Below are 26,357 nucleotides of genomic sequence, written 5' to 3'. Positions count from 1 at the left end.
TCTACTTTGCGATAAGCTCTCGATTTTGTAAGCAAAACCCTTGCATGTGTTGTGTAATTTGTTTCTCGTAAAAGTGTAGCATTCAATTATTATGAAAAATATGATTATGACGAGTTTTGCTCGTCACACTAGCTGACGACAGACAGTGCAAAACGCGCACCGGTGGCGGTTACGGTTTAATCGTGTGAACGTCGGGTACTCTGTGTACCTAAAAGTACCTACAAAATGAGGCGCGGCAATAGACGAGGGCAACTCGCTGCAGCAAATTTAATAGGGAGCGTGTCACACCATTTGATTGTGCCCATCTACTGCATCATTTTAACTGCACCTTAAGCGAGCGGCATGAGAGTAGAAGTCCACAACACCCACACACATCCGTACTAATCTCATTTGGTGTATATACATCTTTAGGTCCACTCCCTTGCTCCATGCTTAAGATTATGATTAAGAGGATCTCCTATCAGAGCCCGTTCCCACATGGCCGCGGAAAGTTTAAGAAATCAAAAAACTGCACCCAAAAAGGTTGCTGTTTTTCGGCAACGTGTCACAATTAAGAGATGAAAAGAATCTATGCAATATTTACAATAATACCAGCAGGGTGCATTCGATTCACGGTCAAAAATCGAATATCTTACCGGAGAGGATGAAGAGAGAGTCACCACTTACGGAACTGTGCGGTATAAAAGTGTAGGATTGGATTCAAATATTTTTCGTGTCATCCTTTCGTCAAAAAAAAGGCATCTATCAAGTATTGGGGCTGCTCCACACCACATCAAGGACCCTGTAATCAAATGTACATATATAGTCATAAGAAGCTTCATTGTAAACCACACACCACACTTGGCGTAGTTTAAGCGTGGGTTTGAATTAGGAATAGGAATCTATTGTGGCAAGCAAGCCGAGTGTAAAAATCTTTAGCACACGATACGGTCGTGAGTGTGCGGAACAGACCTGATAGCATTTGGTTGCGTTGAAACCCTACTTCAAAGGCATATATTTATTTAATAAGCGACCACGATAGTTTTCTCCCGTAATCAATCATGTTCCAGTTGAAAAGTGCTTTTGTTTGCTAGCCGGCGAGAATAGAATGTCCACGCCTCGGACGGGGGCAGCACAAACATTAATACAGGATTGTTTGTACGTTTCCTTGTTTCAAGTGTACTTTCGTGCTGAATGTTCAGACTGAGGTTCGTGTTAATAGGTTTTTAGGAATGGTCGTGACAACGGGACTTCAAAGTTAGTTGCACTCGCGGAGTTTTGTTGGGTGATGCGCAAACTGTATAAAGGAATATGTCCCCGGCTCCCCCGGAGCATAACAAAGTGGTGCGCCACGCCAGGTGTAAGAGGAAGGTCCCACATTTAAGCAGATAATTCTAGGGCTTATCGTGTATAGGCAAGACGCTCCGAAAATGGTCAATAAAATAAAAGCGGCCGAAAAGTGGCAACACAATTAATATCACGTCACCTAGTCCAAATTTTTTTTGTTAAAGTTGCTTTCAAACAGAGGATGATGTAAGTTCTTATGGGCTGGTACAGCAACAAAATCGAAACAAAAAACAGAAAAAAATATTCTGAAATCAATTTATTTCTCTTCGATTTCCGTTTACTCCGACCAACAACGTTTGACATTTCGGTTTTATATTAAAAAACCTGCCACACGAAGCGTAAATGATCGGACGTTTTTACGCTCCGATTTACGGTTCGTGTGGCATCCCAGTAGCACCAGAAACTCGATGAACGGAAAGTCGATGAAACGTTTGACGCGCTGGGTTGCTCGAGCAACAGGCACACACGCACACTTGTAGAAAACGAAAGTCAGAGATCCAGAGTTTGGTCAGTTTCGGTTCTGTTTGTCCGGAGAATTGGAAATTTAAAAGGCGCTCTCTCGGTAGTCACTATAAAAATTCAATATTCAAACGTCCAGTAGTTACCCGGCAGGTTTCTATAGCAACCTAAGTTCATTGGTGCCTTATTGGTGTTGTAAACATTTGGTTAAAATATACGAAATGTTTGCCATTCAGTGGCTTTTTGGCCATCACGGTCGGTTGATTTGAATATGCTACTGGTGAGTAACACGACAGAGAGCGAAAGGGTTTCGCGGAGAAACGAGAGAGAATAGAGCGATACAGAGAGAAAAGAGACTAATTTCAGTTGAAGTTCTGTGTTGTGTAGTGTGAGTAGTGTGCGTGATCGGTGCAGCTCGAGGAACACAAGATTCCATCATCATCATCATCAGTTCTTCAACATCCGTCGTCGACGAGCGTTGTCAAAGGGTTTCGTTGTGGAAGGTTGCTTCGCTGCTGGTTCAACTGTGGTGCGGCTAGGAAAAGAGTCCATCGAATCGGCTTTTCGCATTCGCTGTTCCTGGCAAGATCCTGACCGAAAGGAGTGGAACCAGACCATCGTGGCAGGCGAGATAATCCTCCGCGCGGAAGTGTGTTTCGAAGGTAAAGGCGAAGAGTGCGTTGGGCTGTGTGCGTGCTGTGTTCTTGCATGCGGTCGCGCTTGGCGTGAAGAGAAACGGTGTAAACGGTGGCGGTGGTGCGAAAGAGAAGGCGAGCCGAAGCGCCAGCAGCTCAAACAAAGAGCAGAAAGAGAAGAAGAGAAGCGAATGAAGGCGAAGAAGCAATAAGATAGCTCGGAGCCCAGCAGCGTGTGTGCGTGCGTTCGTTTCTGTGAAGAGTTGGTTAGTTTTCTTTCTTTTGGGTGCGGTGCCGTTGTGCTTGTGGAGCAGGGAAATTTCCTGCAAGTAGCAAAACTAGGTGCGCTCTGACGCGAGGGCTTGTAAATCCGTTTGTTTAAAAAAGCTGTGTTGGTTTTACTCGCCCAAGGGATGCTCCGTCGCATCGAAGCGGGCAGTAGTGTAGCGATTTAAGCCTACTCCGTGAAACGAGCATACTACAAAATCTTTTTTGGTTCGTTGTGTCCTATCGTTCCGGTTTCCAGAGCTCCAGAAGCGCTACCAGCAGACGCACGAAGCAGACGGGACCCGTTAACGCTCTCGGCCAGAGGGTGAGAGATAAAGCGACAGTGTGAGAAAGAGAACGAAGGGTAAGTTTTCCCGGTTACTGCTGGTCGAATGGAAAATGTGTGAGAAAAACCCGATTTCCCGATGTGTGTCGTGAGGGGCATAGCATATGGAGTCATCATCGCGGAAGTCTGTGACTAACCGAAGTGAGCTGTGAGATACTGTGGCCGCGTGAGCGGAGAGTGAATGAGAAGCGGTATAACGTGAGTTTGGTGAATCGGTGGATCTCACACGCGCGAGCTCTTTCTCTCACCCTTTACGGACGGTGGTGATCCAACGTTCTTTTCATGTGTTCAAATGAAGCGCATCAATCAGCATTAACCGGTCGGCAGATGCGTTCTGCTTTCGGGATGTGGGATGTGACCTCAACAGCAACGGGCCCAACCACGCGTGGAGCAATGGAAGCGCGGACCCTGCAAGCACGCGGTCATGTGTCTCCCATACAAATGCGACACGCATACACTTGCAGATTGGCTGGTTCAGAGGCGATTGGCCATCGCGCACCGCGTTTACTCTCGTTGCACGCGTGTGTGGCCGGTCTCGCCGTTTTGCGAGTGTGTAGGAAAGTCAGCGAACCGTTCAATTGAAGGGCCAGAGAGAGAAAGGGCAGCAGCGAAACGGAGAGAGCGGTTTCGTGCGGTGTCCAACCACGCGAGTCGGAACTTTGGTCGGATGAAAAAAAAAACTGTCGCCAGTTGGTTCTAAGCAAATGAGCGGATTTTTTTTATTTGTTTTAGTGTTTGCTGCTGGTGAACTGGTTTTTTTATCTCACGCGTGGGTCTGGTGCTGCATCCGTTGGAGTGTTCCTTTTTTCGCGGTTGTATGCGACATTGAATACGCGAATAATTTTTGAACCGCACTGCCGATGAGCACGGTCCAAAAAACTTATAAACGTCAGCAGCAGACAGACCTTTGTGGTTTCGGGTGTGTATGTGTGCTTCAGTTTCGGCGCCATGTCCTAAAGATAGATACAGAGCATTACATTCGCAGTTTACGCGCTGATACTGTGCCACCAAAGGGTGAATGGCTACAAAATGGTGTATTTGCAATCAGATGCTTGATTGTGTCAGATGCGACACCGCAACATGTATCGCGATTTTGAGCACCATTTTTGAATTTAAAAAGAGCTGCCGGGTCAACGGGTCAATGTGGAATTTTGATGTGCTTTCTTACACAGACTACTTGATGGAATTGTCTCCACGGAAACATTGCGGTAACTCATTGATTTGGGAATGATCCGAGTAGTCTTTGACCTGGTAAACCGGCAAATTTTCTTCCCTTCAACGTTGAACATAATACCATTTTGGTGAACAATTTACGTTATACGGGTGTCGATCAGCGCACCCGAATTGTGTGTCGGAAGTTCTAAAAAAACGTTAATCAAGTTGAGCAAACTCAATTAGCATTTTTTGCTTTCCTGCGCCGCATTGTTATCGAGTGCCTCCCTTCGAGCCACAAGTGTACAAGAAAGGAGTCAACGTACCACAGCAATGTCATCGCGGCCGTACCAACCATCGTGCTCGCGCTCAACCATCGCCGATCGATGAAAGTCATCTGATAAGGGCGAGGGCCACGCTGCGTCCTGTTTTTTTGGGTGCTGCTTATCAGCAGGGGCAACCTGCGATTGATATGTGAGCCCCCGAGTGCTGTTTCAATAGTGTAAAAGCAAACATGAGACGGCGAACGAGATTGCGGCGGTGCTGTTGATGGACGATAAATGACACCTTGCACATTGACCAGCGAGCCACAGCCAGCACACGTTGTTCAATTTTAATCATTTTCGAATGAAAATGCCTGTCACGGAAAGCCACATGAGTCACCGGGAACGAAACATTCTTTACGAATCACGCAAGTAATGACGGGTGACCGATGGCTGGGGAATGCATTCTTGTTGCACGCCCCTTGCGCCCGAGGCCTGATTGTTGGAAGCTGTGTTGGAGCCAACGGAGTTTGTGACTGGTGTTTTTCGCATTATTCATGTGGTGCTCCATCGGGGTGATTCATGCGCTACTAGCACCAAGGAACTCTCGCCCCAAGGGGTGCACCTAAACCTCCAGTGGTCATGAATATTGATGTCCTTTTGCCGTTATCCTTGTTGTTGCGAAGGTAGCCAACATCACACCGGCTCAGCTTCATTCTCAGCATGCATTGATGGCGGTCGGTCATCGAACGAGCTTGGCTGTTATGCCAAGGATAAGTGGATCATCTTGACCTGGGGGCACCAGTGCCTGTTCCAGAAGTCGAAAATCGGATTTGTTTTCAAAGAAATCACATGTTTATTGCATTGAAATGAAAAAAAACTATTTTATTCAAAGTTACTAGCTATAAATTGCTCCCATCTCTACTAATTCATGGATGCCGAGTCAAGAGAACTGTTGCCGACTAAAACATGTTTCGTTTTAAGTGGAAATCCTTTACCAGATGCCAAAACAAGGTAATGTTGCCAAAATAGCATAATGAGGAGGATCAAATTGACAGCTATGACCTTCAATCCGGTTTTCAACTTTTAGATCTGGAACCTGGATATCGCGATTAATGATCGGAAGCCACTTGCCTTTCAACAGATTCGTGCCGGTTGGTCGGTTCACTCTAATGGTTGTTTTGGACCACGAAAAGCACGCGTAACCGGAGAGGTCAAGTGGAGGGTCAAATCATAAAAGAGCCCAGCCTCGGAGGATAACGAAAACGGGACACCGTGACCTAAATCTTTGCCAGCTGTCGCCTGGCAATGCATTTCTGCATTCCCAAATCATCACGTGAAAGAGTGTCCTTGCCGTCTGGTCGGCTCATCTTTTTCAGCTGCAAGGATGTTTGTTTATGGCGGCATGATGATGTGGCCGGGTTCCACCAACTCCAACACGTGCTCGAGAGTGCAAACGATGAACCGTCGAGTTTTTGCTTAATGACGGTTCGTTTGTTAATGAGTCTTCGGCATCATCGCACCGAGAGAACGTTCTTGGCACCGAAAGAATGCAATATTTCTTCAAAAGAATTGCACAAACGTCGCATAAAAAGACGTCCCGTACACACGTTGGGCTTCTTTTATCTGTGGCCCCGTGTGGGAATCGTGGTTTGAAGCCTGCAAATGATTTCTGCCGGTCAGATGTTATCATAAGTACAACATACCGGCTGAAACCGTCCGTTCCATTATTGTGGGACGAGTGCGTATCGCCCGGGGTCATCCTCGATGGGGACAAATCGTTGGCCAGCTCCGCTGAGACGTAGCTTTTATTTTCTCTTTCTTAGAATGTACTGGATGAAGGAAAAGAAAAGATCGTGGAACACGATTATGACTTCCAGCGGTGGTTGATGATACTGCTGACGATGCTCTGCTGCCGCTGATGTTTATGATTTGTGTGCCTTGGTGACAGGCGAAAGAGGCCATTAAAAGCCTCGTGCAAGAGCAGAAGAGCTGCAAGAGCTGTGCTACGGTGTTTAGTTTCGGGTTGATCCCATTCATCTCTTTTCTGTGACCCTTCGGGCTTACATGTGTTCCCTCGCGCTCAATTGTTACAAGTTCGTGGAAAATGTCCACATGTAGCCAACACTTTGAATGGGTTCATCACAAGTTTAGCCAGAAGATGTCAGATTTGCGTCAGGTTAAATGTTGTGAGAGCAGAATTTGCTTGCGAATAAACTTTGCTCGCGATCAGCATTGATGTTGTGCTGGCCTGGGAAAGGATAAATTATTAAACGACACCGTTCTGCTGTGCACTTTGAATCACGCGATCGAAGGGGGAAGGTACCGAGCGGCCAATTTGGTTGAATAAATTGGTTCGCCGTGTTCGTGTCTAATGGTGATGGTGACCAACCTAATCTCGCACACCGAAGCTTTCGTCCTGTCGGCTTCCTTTTTGCAGCAAGTGGCCTCTGGCGCCATAAAGGGATCCCTTTCCTTTTAGCTGCCTTCTAAACGCAGCCATTTAACCGGGGACGAGAGCGCGGCAGTCCCCGGAACCCCGGTGGCTATTTTGGTTTCGTCAACGATTGATTAACGATTCCGCGAACGAACTTCCGGTGGCGAGGGCTGCGTGTGCTGTGTCCGTGAAACGTGTGCACTAAAAGCGAGCGAGGGAATCAACATCATCGTCCATCATCAATGCTTTCCCCTTCGACTGAGGCCAAGCCACAGCCAGTTGATTGGACGTGGTGAGGACATCCTGCCCGCCCGGTGATTGCGGGAGCGCGGGGTATTCGTCATCGTGTGTCAGTGACGATCGCATAATTAATAAGCTCTCCCCGGTAACGGTGACGCAATGCGAAGCAGATAGCAGGGCTGCGTCAACCGAGGCGCGCACATTCTGTGATACGATGTGGCGCTTTGATTTCCCTAATCTTGACGTTTCGTTCATTAAAAAGCAATAGCACGCGCACGCCATGTCCTCGTGTCACCATTTCGCGCGCCCAGTGTGTTTTGCATTTAATTTGTTTTCACTATTGTCGCGCGGTTCGGATCTGACCCGCAACACACACAGAGAGAGGTGCACGTCCTGTGCGCTGTTGTGGCGAAGGTGCTCGCCAAGGTCTGCCGGCATCCGACTCTGCGCTATTATTTTATTTAACTTTTGCGCCGCGCGCGCCACATGTTTGCACTCGCGACCGCGCTCGATCCCTGCGTGGTGGCGCTGTTTCGCTGATGTGTTTTTGAAACAGAGTTGCTTTCCATATCGCGTTCGGCCATTGCTTTGGTTTCGCGTAACGTGCTTTCGACCGGCTCCGTGTGCAGTGCCCCCTACTTCCGGGGGAAGGCACCAGGTGCCAAAGACTTCCCGCGCTTTCCGCTATGCGGTGACCCGGCCGACGAAGGCCGGCGACCCACGGCCGGGTCCAGCTTGTGGTGTAATACACGTTGGCTTTATTCCCGGCGCTCTTACGTTACGGGGTGTGTTTATAGAGCGGCGGTCGAGAGCTTTTAACAAACTGGCCGGTGCTGGGGTTTTATTGCAATGGCCCGGTTTCGATGTACTCCTTTGTTTCACCGGATGCACCGCACCCCGCTCCCTTGCGCTGGCAGTGAACCATTCCGATGGGAAGCGAATGCGGAAGCGATGCTCATGTGGCAAGGCGACATATGCGCCACGCGGCCCTCACATTTCGAATGGAGGCAAACCACGCTTCCGATGGGCTTTGATACTGGCGTGAAATTTGTTTTTCAAAATCTAGAAGAAATAATCTCTACAAGAAGTTCTTCATTGTGGGTGTGCCGTTCCATTTCAATCGCGATTTGTCACGGAAAATTGTATCTCGTTTTCGTGTCCGTCCTTCTTCGACCGGTCTCGGAGTGGTTTGTTACTTTGTTCCCCATAATGACGTCAACATTTCTAAAATCATTAAATATTTAGAATATTTTGTTGTTGAAGGACCCAACGTTAATGCCAAAGTACGGCGGTTCTTTTAAATCATTCATTCATTTCATTTAAATTTCATTCATTTACATTTTTGCCGAGTTTCTGTTAGCCTACTGGTGAACTCAAAATAATAACGAATTATGTTACGTTGTGGATAGTCTAATAAAAAACATTGAAAAAACAATCCTCAACAAGTACGCGGTCAGATTCCCCCGTAGTCCACACCGCACGCGAAGGTAGCAAACTTTGTACAACAAAATAAACGAACAAAAAAAATTATACATAAAATAAAACGAAAGACATTGTTTGGTCTTGGAATCGGACAATTCCCCGGGTCGCGTCAGGCCGGAAAATCGCCTTCGGTTTGTTCGGTGTCAAACTTCCGTTCCGTTATTCGCGGACTTTTGGCATTTAAATATTTTCTCGAAACTCTCTCGCGCCCACAACAACGCCGCTACGTGCCTGCTGGCGTACGTGCCATGCCCCCAAAGCAATTCGTTGGAAGTCGGAAATGGAAATTGGATATTTTCCCCCTGTCGCGTTCGCGTTCATTACAACATTCCTTATCGTACCGGTATCCATCTGTGAAGTGAACGCTTTTCGTTGGCCTATGGCCTTTCCGGGAGGCCATACGCTAACAACATGAACCGTCTAATCTTTTGTGTTCCTCCCTGCCCGCCTTCCTACGCACTGTGCTGCCTTACTAACTCTTGATTTTTCGTTCTAATTTAGATTCCGTCTTCGGTCGTCGGCGGGCGGTGGTAGTGGCGTGGCCTTTGGAACCATTGATAAGACCCCAGCGCATATCGTCAACGGAGAAAAACTTACACAGTACCGTGTGCGGTTGCTGCTGCAGCGGAAATCAGCGAGATACTGAGTGCGGCCCCAGTCGTCAGGGCTCCATCCGTGCAGAGTACCGAAAAGCAATAGCATTCCCCGAAAGAGCAACGTTAACAACGACCCTTGAGCACGAGACACCCCTCCTCACATCGTTTGGTTTGGGTTCGGAACCCCTCGCCAGCCGACAGATAAGCGTTGATCACCGTTTGCGCTGGCAGAAACGGCGGTAGATTATCGTCGCTAAGACACTTGCCCCTGGTGGTCGCCACAGAGTTTCTAGCCTCGGATAGGTGTCGCCTGGAAACATGCGTGAATACAAAATCGTCGTCCTCGGCAGCGGTGGTGTCGGCAAATCGGCCCTGACCGTGCAGTTTGTTCAGGTGAGTAACTGTCCCGTCTTTTTCCCCTAATGCTTTAAGAGGCTTCTATGGGGCCAGCCTTTCACGAGAGTAAGGTTTACAATGTTGTATCCGGTCCGGGTCCCCGGTTCTGTCTGTGCGTGCCCTATCCGCTTCAGGCGGGGCAAACTTTCGCAAAAGTATTTCAATCATGCCAAAGAGTTTTGCCCAGAGAATGTTTACTTCTACCTGTCGAACCCGCGAGTTGGTTCATCACGCAAACCGCCGGTATTGCGTAGTGCACGTGGCTCGATGTAATTTTCCGTGAGCGGGGAATGGATAAAAAGGCAGACTTCATCCAAATGGAGATGCGCTTCCAAGGGCTAATCTTCATGATGTGTTACATTGCATCACATTTTAGAAGCAAACACAACTCATGCAGAGAGCAACCAGCACACGGTTGAATCACGTGGATCCATCCGTCTTCTTCAAGGGTCACGTGGAGGAAGCTATCGCCATTTGAGGCTCGCTGAGTTTGTTTAACCTTTCGTCCGGTTTTATGGGACAACGGGACACAACAGCATTCCGCAAGGTCCGCTGCCCAAACTTTTGTTCCCTCGGTGAACTTGTCGGTGCCCAACGTCGCCGTGGTTGATGGGTTTCGGTCAGTTGATAGATTTATGAAGCCCCCTGGCCAGTACCGAAGGAGCGATTTTTTGTCCGGGCCCGTCGTATTTGTAAAGTTGATTGAAATTGAAAGGCAGCGGTTCGAGTGCGTGCTGCGCGGCGTCCGTTGGGAACGTAGAGTTGAATTTTAGACCAGGGAGCCCCTTCTTGTGGGCTTTTCACGCTATTGAGCTTTACGTTTCCAGTTCAAAGTCGCTTCGAACTGTGCCGCTTTTAACGCAAACAACACTTGACAAAAATCCAATAAAATGGGACCATACTTTTAGAGATCGAACTGAAAGCACCGAAAGAAAATGTTGAGAATCTCTCCGTCAGTAAAGTCCTGCTCTCAAGTATGCATCAGGTTGTTGCTCTGCGCGACGGAGGTCTACATCATCTGTCTTCATTAGTGTCGGTGGGGCCGGGAAGGCAAAGAAGTTACTTCTGGTTACCACGTTTTCACTAAACGTCAGAAGTAGTACAACTTTGGACCAACAAAAGTTTCTCTTAATGCGCTGGCGAACGTTCGTAGCGGCTTTTTAGCGCAACATAACACTCCATCAACATCAATGTTTGATGCATCGTTTGATGTAGCTGGTGCACCGCATGACGTTCATTACTTCGGCGCACACAGACTCGGTGACAAGGATCGGTCTAACACTGCCGCTGTGTGTACGTGTTTGCGAGTAGCGTAAAAGAAGCTTCAAATGACTTTTTTAGTCACCGAAAGAGCGGTCCATCCGTTCTCCAGGAACTGGTTCTGCTCTCGTGTTGGTTGGCGTGTCGGAAACAATCTTCCGCACCGATGACAGAAGCCCACATGAAGTAGCAATTCGGTCGGGGATGGCAAGTAACAACACAATGACTGCGTACTGTGGCGCACTATGACTCACCGCGAGAGACGGCTGTTTTCCTGCAAGAATTGGTCCGAAGGTTGGTAAATATTTATCGCGCAAATAGCTCTCACGCGCCTGTTGCATGCTCTGTGAGCCACATTCCGCAGATCGATCTGATGCTGGGAATCGGTGCTGCGGCAGTGTCCCCGGGCCCCTCGCTTTTTGTGTGCAGGATGACGGAGGCAACCGTTTTTGGCATCATCGTTTTATTTTTTGACGGCCACCGTTTTCAAAACCGACGTTTCGCCCATATGTTTTACTGTGTTTTGGTGCCTACTGTTTTGGCTGGTTGGTTTGGTCCTTTAGCTTAGGGGTTCCTATATCGTGGGTCGTATTAAACAATATCCGAAGTTTTTGGTGATGTTCTCCATTCAAGTTCCATCATTTTTTCCGTGCCATCAAGAGCTGGCCTTTGGTGCAATACGGGTCACTTCTTGTTGATTGCTTTAATCAAGCGGTCGAATTAGACAAAGCAGATGATGGATTACACCCTTTCGTCTGGCGACAGTTTGTGATGTACATTCCTCTTCCAATCCCATCCCAATCACACACTACATAAACTGCTTTTGAGCATGATCGATTGTGTTGTGTATTCTAAATCTGTCAATCCTTTGCGTCAAATCCTGACCATGGATTCCGAATTGCACTAATAGAGCAGCTTAAAATTTATGTTCCTTGTGAACCGCAAAACACACAATTCCTTTGGCCCAATAAGCAGATAACACATTGGTCTACCTACGCGTTTCGTAAACAAAATGATCCCCTCGTGTTGCTACAGCTCGAATAACGAAATTAGTGTACTTTCCGAACGAGGTTTGCATAAAATAACATCCGCCCGTCATTCGGTATGTCTCAATTCGAACATGTTAATTCAATGCATCTCAAACTCGACCCGACTTCCCGAGTGTCCTTCTTCCTTCCGCCTTCTGCGCCTCATTGATTGGTTTATCATGGGATGTGCTGTGACAGCACCAAGCCAAGCGCCACCGAAACCCGGGGGAAGCCGAGTCATCCCACGCAGCGTAGCTTCGTGAGATATTCATGGCTAATGTCGAGCGAAACGGTCCCGCGAGATAGTCAGGGGAACGGGCAACGGGGAACAACCTTTCGGACGGAAGTCTTGGTGCTGTGGTGGACGAGCGAACGGTGCCGTGCACCACAACCTGTTGCCGTGTCGGCGAAGGACGCTCAACCTTGTCACCCGCGCGCCCGCTTCCTCTTCCTCTCTCCAAAGACAGCCAGATGGTGGTATAATAAATGAAGATATTTGGCAAACAGGATCAACCGGGGGGAGCGCACGGATCCTTGGCACCGTTTCACCGTTCCTGCTTCCTGCGCACGCCCTTCACGGACGTTCCGTATTTTAACGTGGGCCGAGGAGGGCACCCCAAGAGAGAGAGAGAGAGAGGGAATGAACGGGAATATAAATGAATGGTGAAAACGTTGGGCTGTGGGCTGGGTACCATTCGTAACTCTCGAATCCCGGAGACAAACCGGAGTGTAATGTGATCAGAAATTAGAATTATTCATCACATGGCCCGGGCAGGTTGTGTGTGCACCACAGGACATCACGAAGGCGCAAATAAATTGCTTCAAATACCGGCTAAGCTCTCTCTCTCTCTCGAGGCTCTTGAGCGCTTAAGAGGAGGATCCGAAAGGTAGAGGAACACGGGAATTGATATCGGGTGTTCGCGTGTGCCGTGTTTCACTTTCGCGGAGTCAACGAACAGCAAAATTGGCGTGAAATTCTAGACACGCTGCGGAATGTGCTGGTTCCGTGCCGAATTTCCGTTGGCAAAGTCTCGCCCACGAGCCGTGGCCCAACGCGATGACGGATATTTATTTGGCAAGGGTCACATTAAAACGTTGGTCCGTCGCCGTTATCGAAGGTAAGACCGGAAAATGCTTTCTTCCGAGGATGGGGGTTTTTAATGCAGTTCTTACCGAAAACCACCGGCTTCGTGAGACCCTTGGCTTTCCCGGCAATTCTAGTTTCCTTTTGAAGCGACAGAACCACAAGCCGATCAGGGTTTGTGTCTGTGGCACTGGGCAAATTCGAGAGTGGTGTCTCGGTCCGGCTTTTTTAAGCACCGGGGAATAGCTCAATTGGTCGGCAAGTGAAAACAAAACGGAGAAAAAGTGAACAACATTTGTGGGGGTGTTCTGTTTCCTGTCCACCGGCGCCGGGTAACTCCTAGTCCGTGTCCGGGCACCAGTCCGGCGGATGCTTTTAACGTGAATTTTGCGAAACTCTCGTTGGCTTTCGCCGGAAATTTCGACACTCGTCGCTGGGAGGACCAACCGTCCAGCCAAGACCACCAACTTCCAGGACCGATTCGATCAAAGGACGGACGCGAAACCTTTCGGCATTTCTCCGAAAGCGTAGAGAGATTTTTTCTTAAATCCTCCCGTGACCTTTACGGTGTTTTGGGGGTTTCCTAATGCTCTGCGAATGCCTCCAAAGATTATTTGCCTCTTCACGTCGTTCCCCCGTGTACTCCGGCGGACGGTTTGGGACGAGACAGTTTGGGCAGAGTAATTAGTGATTAAAAGCATCGCCCCTTTTTGACAGCTTGCAGGACACTTTCTCACACCCCGAGAGGTATTACATTTCTGTTAATGGCCACCACCTTCGGCGTCGCGAAGACTCATGGGTCGCCCGTAATATGCTAATACGCTTTTTATTGTTTCTCCGTTTGGAGCGTATTGAAAAAACAACCCGTGCAATAGTGAGGGCCAGGATTGAAAGCGAACCGCAAGACTGCCAGTTGTTGAAAGTAACACATTTCTCAATCAGAATGATGCCGGAGTAATGCGTGTGCGTATTTCAATTGAATCGAATTACATTTCAATTGCAAACACGATATGTATTCGTCCCCCCGTTGGCTGTCGACGTCGTCGGGAGCTAATTATCCTTCAACAGGCGGTCGGAGGATGGTCTGTTTATAATGCGCGTGGTGTCCGAGTGCGCCATCAAATGGCTGTTAAATTAATGGGCTTCAATACGGTGGGGTGACCACATAATCGTACTTTGTGCGCCGCCAATTCCGCTAATTTTGCGGCTTCCCAAAAGCTCCTTTATCGCGTTCTGCTACTATACTGCAGCAGCCGGGCCGCAACAACTGTCTATCAGTGGCGGACAATTATAGCATGAGAGGAGCTACTTTAGCAGATGGTCCATGTCCATTGTACAAGTTTTTAGTTTAAATTAATCGACCCGGCAAACTCTGAATCAACAAGTTACGAGGTCCGATCGAACACCGAACCAATGGGTGAACATCGACGAAGATCTGCGTCGACAAAAAATATTTTCGATTCACTGGTTTTTACTGATTCTTTCAATAAGCCAACAAGGCCACGCCAAGAGATTAAATTATATTAATTTCTCTCGGTTTGTGTCGGATTAATCAATGCTTAGAAGCGTACAGAAAACAGCGATTTTATCAAGACAAAAGTTGGGAAGCGTCGCCTAAACCGGTAGCCGGTCGCCGGAGGGACTTTTACGGTAGAGTATGCGGCGTACCGCAGGATGAACAACTTTCGGTGGCCACAAAGGTATTGCCAAATTGCCCGGAAAATCGCCCAAGAACGAAGGTGGAGAATCGATCGACTCGCTATCCCTTTGGTTGCTGCGGCGCCATGCTTCGTTTGCTGCTGCGTCTTCGCACGAAACCGGACCCCGTACGAAGAGAGACCCGTTTTGGGGGTCGGTCCCGGACTGTTTGGGTTTCTAATCCCACCGGGCGGGTGGGTGTGGTGCCGTGTGGCAGAGAGCACGAGAGACAGAAATCAAATTTAAAAGTATGTCGGCCAAAAAGCGCGCTTCGTTTTATTCGTGTTACCGGCCGCGTTCGGTCCGTACGGTCGGGGTTCGGGACCTTATGGTCCGGGAACCGCCTTTCCGGCGTTTCGTGAACATCAAATTTGCATTGATTGACACATACGTGCCGCTGCCGCCAACCGCGGGGTGGGGCTGTAAATAAGGATTAACATGAGCTCATTTGTTGTTGTTTGTTCTTCTTGCCTGCCCGTGTGTTTGCTGGCCGAAGATTATGTTGGGTTTTCGAACAGAGGCGTGTGTGGGGCGAGAGCATAATGAGTTTATGCGTTAAATTCGAGACAGCTCTCCGTGGTCACACTTTAATCGGAAATGGCGATCGATTTACGATCAACTTAGACGCTTTGGCATGCAAAGACTGACTTGTGAGCATTCGGAGAATTAACATGCATAATGTTTAGTGTCCCAAGCTCATCATCGGGGCCAGTAGGACAGAGTCGGGCAGTTATTTCGAGAGTTAAGTTCCTCTCCGTTCTTTTATCGACAAAACAATACAACATACGCAACAACTCCCTAACCTATGTAGATCGGCTGTGCATTCCGCGATCGGTGGCTCTGTTAACTGCTTGGGGCGCGGGGTCACCCAAAGGTGGTTGTTGGGTACATGTGTTGCATTCTTGCCTTCGGCCGCCACCGCCACCAGACTTGGTCGTCATCGTCTAGGAATGGGGGCCCGTTTGAAGAAAAAAAAAGAAGTGTAGAGAGAATGGAGACAAAAATGCGGCCAACTACTTCAGCCCCTGGCAGCTGTGTGTTGGTTGCACAACGATGTATGTAGTCCGCGTTCCTGGCGACAAGAGGTCGCCCCGCGGCTGCTTCTATTGAACGACAAATGATTTGTTCGGTTGCTTCTTTCCATTCCATGATCGCCACCACCGTGTGGGAGCTATTCGGTCAGCCGTGCACTTATGCTACTTCATTCTCGGACATCATGCAGTCAGGACACCGCCGTATGTGTCATTTGCTTTGACAATTCGTAACAATCATAACGTGTGTCGTGTCGTATTATTTCGCTGACTTAGACGAGCTCCATCGTCCGTCCGATCGCTGAGAAAATCGAATTCTTGTCTCGTCGTTCCATGTGAAAGTTGCTCCCATTTGCATCATAGAGTCCGGATTTGTCTCCCGGAAATCCCCACGATGCGGGCCTCTACCCATCAACTGCAAAGGGTTGGTGCATTTTTGCCGTACCTCCATCCCATGAGTCCCACCTTGTATCCACTTTCTACCAAACGAGGCGGCCACCTTCAGCTTGACTGTCGCTGACAGATTACTGTCGTCAGACGCATCATAACGCGCGCAACCACACGGCACACAGTGAACGGGACAGGCCCAGGGCTTCTTCTCGGCTTCCCGTTGCCATCGTCTGCCTCCACGTCATAATCGATGGATTTATTGCGGCCCCACCGCCCCGACCCCGGTTGGGTTTCCCGGTTCCGAAGAACGGCAGCATAGACCCCCCGTTGCTGCTGCTGCTGCCACAAAGGCCACTGGTAATTGCTCCCTGCGCGTCGTCGTGCATGCAACGCGCGTTCCGTTTTCGGAACGGAAGCAGCTGTTACCGTGTCACTCTTCGATCCGACGGATCCTCTCGGGCTCTGCAATGTTGCGATTATGTCCACAGGGGCGCACACAGAGCGGCCACAGTCCTTCGCGCCCCCATCATGTTGAGAAGGAAAAGGAAGCGACCGTTGTTATTGGAGTGACGCGCGCGCATCCTTTCGGCCGCCAGGAGTAAATGCTGGCAGCACCGTTGTGCCGTCCGTAGACAGAGAGCTGATGGGGGGCGGCATGTGGTGATGTGGGTCATGGGGTTCAAAACTGATTATTATTTTAACACCAGCCCGCACACCCAGTCCCGTCCGAACTCATCCGCTGTCGCGTCCCAGAGGAAGGATGTTGTGCTACCTTATGGCCTACCGTCCTGCGTCCTGCATTATGGCTGGCTGTTTTCCTTCCAGTAGAGCCTGGCCCCAGAAGACAGGTTTCTGTCAGGAGCGCGTATAAGCGATGACGGTAGGACGGCAAAGTGAGCGACAACACGTACGCTTCATTGTCCGGGACATAAGTTTGTGTTTTTTAGAAAATGATCAACCTTAGTTTCAGTCTTAGTTTTGATTTTAAGGAACGTTTCGTATATAAACTTTCTTTAGTTTGATTCTTGATGTGACTCATAACGGTTGCAATTAAACCTTCGTTGGAACATCATCTACTATTGGCTTACGAATCGATCGGTATCTACTTCGCTGGGTTTATTTATAGTAAATCGAGTTATTTGTCATTATGAGAACATCAGGATCATTTTATGACGACAATTCAGCTATTTTGTATTTGTAGAATAAGGCATCGTTATTTATCGGATCTTGTATATTCTTTTGGCCCATGACTCAAACACTCGAGCGCCGCAACAAAGTTAGTCCCATTTGGATCAGCGCGGTGTGGTCCACTAGTAAATCCCAAACCAACAACAAAGACCGAAGATGGCCAAAAAAACCACCGTGTTGAAACTTAGTTGCGGACCCTCGAAGTCCGGAAGCGGAGCAGTAAAATTTACCCCGAAGTTAGTCACGTCATTTGCCATGGGGAAAAAGTGTATCGTGTCCGTAGTTATCGACCATCCGGCACCGGAGTGTCGTCCGCTATACGACCCACTACTACTGGCCGTTGATTAGGCCATGGTCTGTGGCCTGTCGGGGCCGCCCGTTTCAAGCATTCCCCATCTGCTGTTATCGCAATCAACCCGTGGTTCCGCACTCTACGCAACCGATGGCTCATTAGGATACGTGGCCAGGCGAGGGCTGTCCCTTATCAGAGGGGGAACTACAACACGACGAACAGCGGCGAGCCAACGCATTGCGCGGGGGTCATACTCATAATTTTGCAGATAAGTTGGACGCGTGTTTGGGCGAGATTGATTTGCGTATTTCCGTACCTCTATGTGTTCCGTGCCCGCCCCGACTGTCCCTGGGGTGATGAACGCACGTCATCAAACATCGCCGCGACACCGGACGTCAGCTGATTGTCAGCCAGGTGGCGGGACAGGCACGGACGGGCCATCTGTGGGTGTTTGCAAATTTCATTTCACCCTCCGTCTAGTTTCGGAACCAAAATGGGCGAATGCTGGTGCTCGGTGTAGGTATGTGGTGGCCAACCGCTACGGTCCATCCGCTCCCCGACACTTTCACATTCATGAATGAAACGACACACGGGGTCGGGTGGGCGAGATCTGTAAAGACCCCCTCACCGTATAGGCCAATTACTGATTGCTCCCACTTGTTCTGGTGCTGCTCCGTGGCCATCTGTGAGCTCAGAGGGCCACCATCACTGGTGGACGCCGCCAAATTTCGGGGGCCGCAGGTAGGGGGAACCCGTATGGCGTTAGCAGCTCGCACTCAGAATCGTAGGTCGCCGTCGGGTAAACTTCGAAGCGCACTGCTCCGTGACCGTTAATGGACAGCAACGAAAGAGATCACCGGAGGATCGAGTGACGTCAATACTGCTGCGGGCGGCTTCGAAGGAGACGCCAACACAGAGTAGCCCCGTTACGGCGGCAGTGTGCCGTCAAGGTGAGGCACATTTGGGGACCACCTTTTGCACCTTGGGGCTCCAATAGCAAGTGCAGCATAAAGGGAGTGACTGAACCGGCACGGATTGTTCCAACTGGAAGGTGTCTAAGTTCGTCTCGGCCGCGATGTTGGGAGCCGTCACTACGCGTAGGGGTTCACGGTAAATGTCATGAGCGGGGGGGAACTCGTCGGTGTGTAGGAGTTACTAACGCCCCGTCAACATCTGGTGCCTATTATATGCAAAAAATTAAACCAAACATTCCACGGCCGCCAACGCGTTCTTTGCATGCAAACGGTACAGGGATGGGATGGGGGTTTTTGGACTATTTCAACTCCCAGCCCACTAGCATTCTGCGCAGAATGTTCCCCGTAGCCTGCGGGTGGAAATGATGCAACTCGAGCACAATTCGGAACAATTATGAGCCGGTGATTTTTTCCTCGTTTCCCGACCGGGAAGTTACCATTACCGAAGCAGATTGTTCTTTTCTGGTTCATTTTAGTCCCGGGTTTTTGTATGTAATTGAACTTTTCTACGAAACCGCTAGACGTAATCCCGTTCCCTGGTGCACTTCCTTTTCTGCGCTACTTGCGACCGATGTCCCAAGTGTAATTCCTGCACAATGAGTAGTAGTCGCAGTCTGCCCTCACTCCTCTACATCCGCCTGAAGTTCCTGGTGCGTCTAGCTCTCTGCCAACCGGGATCCCGGGATTTCTTTCTCGCGGGCTCTGACTCACAGGCGATGAAAAGACGTCCTGATATAGCTTTACGCCTTGATTGAGAGCAAACAAAGTTTGCTCTCACTACAAAATATTTGTTTTTCCAATCGTTGGCCTTTTCGCTACATTCGATCGAAAGTTACGTTATCGAACTGAGACATCGAACCGACTGCGCGGCGTTTAATGTGTGTCGTCGCCCCTTTTCTCTGCTGCCCGTCTGGCGGCCAGCGATTGGACGAGGGCGAACGCAAGTGAAACAGGCGTCTAATGATCGCTTCACACGCATAGATTGCAGTCAAATGAGTTGCCTTCTTCATCCGCTCTAGTAAGGCACTGGGAAAAAAAACTGCTGAGGTGTGTGCTCGCATGATGAGTAATGGGGGGATCTTCGAAATTACCTTATTCGCTTGTTGGCCACCTCTGCCGCCTTCGGTGCATTTTCTACTAATCGATCGGCAGGGCCGGAGCTACTAACTTCACTTCACAAATCAAACAATCAAACAGAGGGCCCCGCAAACGAAGCTGCCGTGGCGTGGAAGCGAAGGAAGCCGGCAGCGCATGTGTGGGTCATTAATTTAATACTGAACCCCCACTTACAAATATAGCTTCTTTTGCGCTGCTGGTTTTCGATGGCCACCCGGCCGACCGGCTGCCCATCCAAGACCTAATCCAGGTTCTAATTAACGAGTTCCAAACAGTTCCCTTTAATGTGGCTCGTTCCTGTGGGGCACAAACCAGCACCAGCGATTGGGCAAAAGGTGTACTGCTGTTGTAATCCCTCTATTGGGGCGGGAGGGCTTGATTAGCTTGAACGGGGCCCCACGGTGTAAGTCGCCTTATAGCGAGGAAAAACTTGTCTACGGTGTCCAGTAACCGGGGGGATTCTATAAAACACAAACACCAAACAAAAACATCCCAACAAACTCTCTGGTTAATGTTGTTTTACTAGGCCCCCCTAATTCTTGTGAACCTAAAAGCAACAGTTATATTTACTTTGGGCGGGCCGCGCGAGCAGCTAGGATCTAGGCCAAACGCCGCATCATCACGCTCATCCCCCCGCCAGACGTGTTCGGTAGCAGACGCCGTCATCGGATGTTGGGTGTCCGATAGACCATGCACTACAATCCCTGCCCGGGGAACCCTTGAGTGCTCGGAACACGTGTGTAGAGACCGCTGCGTACGCCGTCCGTCGACTGCCAATGATCCTGCATTTAAGGGTTTATCTTGGAGCACCACCACACGCCTGCAAGGCGAGAGGACCAATGATATATGCCGCGATGATGATGATGATGATGCTGTGGTGGTGGTGGTTTCGATCAGTTACTGTTGATAACGTCCGTAAAGTGGCGTACTTTTTTCTAGCTCTCGTTTGAAGCTCGTATGTTGCTCTCTTCGGCGCCGATGGCCCACCTCTCGTGTTCGCCGCGCCAACCTGGTAAAGATGGAACCGATAGATCTTGAGGCGAAAGCGTGCTTACCGGCCGTTGGGCGCGTCAGATACACCATGCGCGTGGTGGTTCGTTCCTGTGTGTGCGGTTTTTATGCTCCTTCTCCCGTGCTCTAATGCCAATGGATGGATGCAATAAATTTAATCTATTTTCCATTATTTATTCATCCGAGACGCGGACGCGCCGGAAGTGTTTGCTATGGACCGCTGCTGCTGCTGCTGCTGCTGCTGCTGCTGCTGCTGCTGCTGCTAATACACCACCATCGTCGCGGCATAAAACACGGCACTGTTTAGTGTTCCTGCTGATATGTGGGGGCATGTTGGGAACGATATTGTGTAGCGAAAGTAACATGGAACGACATCCTTCAGTAGTGTGTGCCCATCGTCGCAGCTGATGCGCGAGAGAGAGAAGCGTGACTTGTATAAATTACCGCGATGGTGAGCTTTCCACGGTGCTCTGTTTCACATTGAATGGGCCAGAAACCTACTGCCCGTTGGCGGCGCTCTAAAGGATTGTCCAACATGCTGCTGTTGGGGGGTGTCGATCTTTAGTCCATTGTCACCAGCTTTCTGTGGTATTTAGTTTGAAATGTGTTTGAATTTACGTTGAAACATTAGTTAACAATAAACATTTTTCCGCACAAAGATGTGTAGGAAATGTTCATGTCCAACGCCGGGCCTACTAAATTCCGGGCTTCATGGCCACAATAGCGTGTTGTGCGCCAGGAAGCCGGGCAATGCAATGCAATGCACGACAAACGATGCTCAATCAAAGGCTCCACAGTGCCTGACGGTGTGCTAGCTAGCACTCTGCGGGCCATGATGGCCTTCCAATGATACGCCCGACGAATCTCGTTAGCGTTGCTGAAATTGGCGAGACAACAAGAGTGTGCCCCCCGCGAGCTATGACGATGTATTTGATAATGAATCTGCAAAACCAACTGCCTCTCGGGTGCTGAGCAAAGCAATCCTTGCCATCGTTCGTGTTCGTTTGCCGGAGGTGCTCCATGCAGAAGAGACCATCCGGCAGCGCGCTATGGGACCGTTAAAAAATCGCCCCACGACCGATGATTGCGCAGCGGCGATGGAGGGTTTGTTAGGAAATAAGTTCGTAATGTAATTGACTCGGCGATAATTGGCAAATCATCGTGATGGCGCTGGCGAAGGTGGTGGTGGCAACACAGGCCACCATCGCATAATGATGAGTTTGACGTTTCGCTCTTCAGCGCCGCGCTCTTGTCATCGTTTTCGAACGAAAAATGTAGCACCATGACGATCGATTGATTTCGTGTAGAGAGCGGTCGTCTCAGGATTCGGCGCTAATCACCAGTTTTCAAATCGGGCCGATTGGTGCGATGCTTTTGCTTTTTTGGTTGGTGACCGGAATATTTGTTTGACACCACTCGGTGTCGGTAGCAATTACCAAGGCCCAAAATCGTACAGTAATAGTAAATGGAAGGAGTTGATGAAATCCCTTCGGACGTCCTTCAGCTGTTGGACGACGACGAGACAGACTACAATTAATCCAAGTACACTGCTGCTAATCTTACCACTCGGCTGTCTAATCTAATTGTGTGGTGTCATCGTTCGTTTCGAGCATCACTCTCCTCTGTTTTCTTCCGCTGAAACATGCTTGTGGTGATTATTTTGAATTCAGGCCGATGCGGTCCGATACGACTTCCGGGCTTGATAGGCACACTGGAGTGGAAAGAAGCGAGAGAGAAGCGATGAATGACTTTGAATTCATTCACATTGATACCGCCAACCACGGCACATAACGAGCATGGTTACGCCGGTTACCAAGGTGCACAAATTGCTAGAAAGGACATTTCTAGATTTATGTTTGCTTTTCATTACACGAATTACTTCCATTCCGTGTTTCGTGCCAACTACTGTGCTAATTTGCTTGCATCCTATGCGATTTCTGCAACACTGCTCGGTGAATGTCGACAGCGAATGGTTTCGTAGCAACAGAACTCTAAAAAGCAAATGCTTCCACGTTAAAGAAGATTAAAAGTGCTTACTAAGATGTTTCTTTGATTTTATTCTCATGCTCATCACGTCACCTGCATTCAGGCGAAGAGTTAAATATATCACTTGCTTTTGAGTGCATTTTAAATTGTAATTTCCTAAGTTCCGAGCAGAGAAAATGCTGCCGGAAGTCAAATGAAGGAAACACGTCATGCGTTGCAATGAAATGGCGCTGGCAGGCGATTTGTCCTCTCTTCAGCGCATAGGATTCCAGACACACTGTGTCTAGACCGTTTTCCTATTGTTGTTTTATCCGGACGGATGTACATCTCTCAACATTTTGTGGTCGGGCTTCAATTTGACGAGGAACTTCACCCCATCAGTTTCCGCAGTGACCGCGAAACCTCCTTCCGCACGGAAGGAAAATGTCTGGTATTCAGTTTAATTTTCTATTAATTCGTTTACCCAAGTGAAGGTCTGCCCCGTCTGTCAAAGTGGTTTGGGACATTTGTGCCGTATTGTTGTGCTCCACCGGGGAAGCGCACAGGTGCCGGTGCTTCAGTTTCGGGAAAATAAGCTTTCCGCGTGCCCTTCCCGGTGTTGCGGTTTGACTCTTTGGACAGAAAATTCGATTCAGAACCCACCCTTTAGCTACCCTGGTACCGGGAATTGATTACTCTTTTCTCACCTAGTGCGCATTTCCATTGGCCAACTAATTCGAGCAAGAACCGAAATCCCCGCGACTGTAGAGCACTGTGTACTGCGTGGGATTTTGGTTCGGGTGGTCCCTGTTGGGTGCACGACGCCGCTGACTGTTGTGGGCGAAAAGTTTAATTTCGTCCGTAAGCCACGTGGAGTTGAGTAATGACATTTATGCCAGCATCCATCCGGTAGAGCGTGTAGTAACAGAGAGTGGCAAGGAAATCTAGTATTGCGCGTGGGTCGTCCTTTGTCGAAGATTTCCCCGTCAAAGCCATTTTAATGGTCTTTTCATGGCTCAACGCGGCCGCCGCTAACACGCAGCGTGTAACCTAATATTTAGTCAATCTACAAACAAGGCTCCCTTTATGTTTGATAACCCCCCGCCGCAAACACTGCCATCGCGTCCCGTGTGGACACTGCTTAACGTTGTTCGATGCTTTTCTGGATCGTTTCAGGGTATATTTGTCGAAAAGTATGATCCCACGATAGAGGACAGCTACCGGAAACAGGTGGAGGTGGACGGTCAGCAGTGTATGCTGGAAATTTTGGACACAGCCGGCACAGTAAGTTTAAAAAGGCTCACGGTGGGCGTTTGGTTTTCACAGTAGTAAAATTGCTCATCAATCGTGCTTGTGTTTTGTTTCGCAGGAACAATTTACGGCGATGCGTGATCTGTACATGAAAAATGGCCAAGGATTCGTACTAGTGTACTCCATAACGGCGCAGTCAACCTTCAACGATTTACAGGATCTGCGGGAGCAAATCTTGAGGGTGAAGGTAAGGAACTCACTCAACGACAGATCATCACCATGTTGGGAATCGCTGCTTACACCAATTACTTTGTCCTCCTACCTCCCACACAGGACACGGATGATGTGCCGATGGTGCTGGTCGGTAACAAATGCGATCTCGAGGATGAGCGAGTCGTGGGCAAGGATCTGGGCAGGAGTCTCGCCACGCAGTTTAACTGTGCATTCATGGAAACGTCTGCCAAAGCCAAAATTAATGTTAACGACGTAAGTAAATGGACGAATGCGGTCATCCGAGCCACCGCCACTTTTCAGCGCACATGCTAACGTTTTTTCTCTTTTCTATTATGTTTCCCGTTTATCGCTCCATAGATCTTCTACGACTTAGTGCAACAAATCAACAAGAAATCGCCCGAAAGGAAGCCCAATAAAAAGAAGAAATCTCTGTGTGTTCTTCTGTAAAAAAATGAATCACTTATTAGGGCAGAATGAAAAGTTTAACAAACACAAATACAATCCATAGGAAAAAAAGCAACAGTAAGTGCAGTGAACAACATTTAAAGAAAAAAAGAAATAAAATTAAAAAAATGAAGGTTGAGCCAGGCTTGGCGCGAGAACGAGGCAACAGCGAGGAGATAATCAGTAAGGTTGCGAGATATGAAAGCGTCATTAAAAGGGTTAAAAATTATGGAATAATTAAGAACTTTAAGGAAAGGTAAACGCAGTTATATATACAATTACATATTAGACACACTACCATTGCATACATTCTACACACACACACACACACACACACGCATAACACGAGTTCTCGTGACGACACGATCGCACTGAGAGATGAAGGAAAAGATGAGACAGGCAAAGAGGGATCACGACACACATAAACAGACAAACACACATTTCACTCGGACACGAAAAAAGGAAGAAAACGAATGAGGATCGTTGAGGATCGTGTTTAAATAGTTAAATGCAGACATGAATTGATTATGAACGGAGGAAACAAAACTGGCACCTATACAAACATGGACACAAGAGCTGATCAAATGGAATCAAATTTAACAATAGAGAGCGAGAGAGTGCACACTGTACGGCAGCAACAAATACCGATAACATCCATCCGGAACGGTGCAACAGCAGTCAGCCACATCGAAACACAGAACTTGGACGGTCACAAGTCACACACAGCCACACACATACCAAGATTCTGGAATGGAAATGTCGCAAACTAATGGCACTCGTGGCATTTACGCAGATATCGTGTCTTGATCACGTTCACGGGCGCAACGGGCCACCCCCTTGTTTACCAACAATAAGTTTGACCGCTTTGAGGATGTGACCGCTCTGGCAAGGGTATAGTAGAAGGACGGATAGGTTGCAAATAGAGATAACACGGGAAAGACAACGTTGAGTGACAAGTAAAAACCCGATAGCACGTACTTGTTTTATCGCCTACACATTTGTTTCTGAAAGAAGACATCCACACACACATACACACGTACATGATTGGTTTGCTCGTTGCCATTCCAAATAATACACCTACAAATTCCAAATAATACCATACAAACGTACACAGGCATACATACACTTGAGAGAGGATTGCGATCGTACGGAACTATCTTCGATGGGAACGACGGCCTTGGCGTGTTTCTTCGCTCAACTTCATTGAAATACGACGCTTGCGAGTCCACAAGTATTACACAGCGCAGCGAAACCTATCTTGTAGCGTATTTTCGCTTTTCTGGGAGGTTTTTTTAGTGCTTGTGTAAAAACCGCTGCAGCACAACGCTCCTCTACCGTTAAGAGTACTTTAGTTTGAGCAACTGTTCACCCGTAAGATTTAATTTCGTAGCAGCGAAAGGCGCGGAGTGTCGCCCGCTCCCGGGGCCTGATAGTGTGCAGCTGAATTGATTAGCAACAAACGCAATGAGATCGAAGAGATGGATATATCACGTAGTCAGAAATATCTTTTAACAGTAGGTAAACTATTGTCAGGAAACAATTATTCTTGCGCATAAACCTAAGTGGTTAAACCCTGGGGCAGTCTCCCGTCTCTCGGATACGCCGCAGCTGCCCACGCGAACGGGGCTGTCGGTCGGTTGGTCTGGATTCCACTGCTGGTGGTGGAGGATCCGGGCGCCAAAGGAAGTGTACGGTATAAGACAACTGCAACTGTCGATAATTTAAATGAATGAACCGGGGCAGGCGGCCGGATGCACTGGTGTAAATGTTTTCTACGACCCTTGCACCGGTT

General features: G+C 48.7%; 1 protein-coding gene across 2 annotated transcripts; it reads left to right on the top strand.

Moving 5' to 3' along the window:
- Positions 1–1,996: 1,996 nt before the first annotated feature.
- Positions 1,997–24,722, top strand: LOC131211877 (ras-related protein Rap1). Of its 2 annotated transcripts, none has more exons than XM_058205540.1 (6): positions 1,997–2,447; positions 9,109–9,596; positions 23,813–23,920; positions 24,006–24,134; positions 24,221–24,373; positions 24,479–24,722. In XM_058205540.1, the coding sequence occupies exons 2-6, from the start codon at positions 9,522–9,524 to the stop codon at positions 24,566–24,568; spliced, it is 555 nt and encodes a 184-aa protein (XP_058061523.1). In that variant the 5' UTR covers positions 1,997–2,447; positions 9,109–9,521; the 3' UTR covers positions 24,569–24,722. The 2 variants fall into 2 exon arrangements, with proteins under 2 accessions (XP_058061523.1, XP_058061522.1); XM_058205539.1 differs by lacking the exon at positions 1,997–2,447 and adding an exon at positions 2,978–3,051.
- Positions 24,723–26,357: the final 1,635 nt, after the last annotated feature.

This window comes from Anopheles bellator, chromosome 2, assembly GCF_943735745.2.
Source record: "Anopheles bellator chromosome 2, idAnoBellAS_SP24_06.2, whole genome shotgun sequence".
NCBI classification, from domain to species: domain Eukaryota; kingdom Metazoa; phylum Arthropoda; class Insecta; order Diptera; family Culicidae; genus Anopheles; species Anopheles bellator.
The sequence above is the reverse complement of the archived record's forward strand: the minus strand, read 5'-3'. Positions and strand labels throughout refer to the sequence as shown.

Coding starts and splice junctions, on each gene's coding strand:
- LOC131211877 (XM_058205540.1), top strand. CDS start 9,522: ATGCGTGAATACAAAATCGTCGTCCTCGGCAGCGGTGGTGTCGGCAAA. Junction 9,597..23,812: donor TGACCGTGCAGTTTGTTCAG/GTGAGTAACTGT, acceptor GGATCGTTTCAG/GGTATATTTGTCGAAAAGTA. Junction 24,374..24,478: donor CCAAAATTAATGTTAACGAC/GTAAGTAAATGG, acceptor ATCGCTCCATAG/ATCTTCTACGACTTAGTGCA.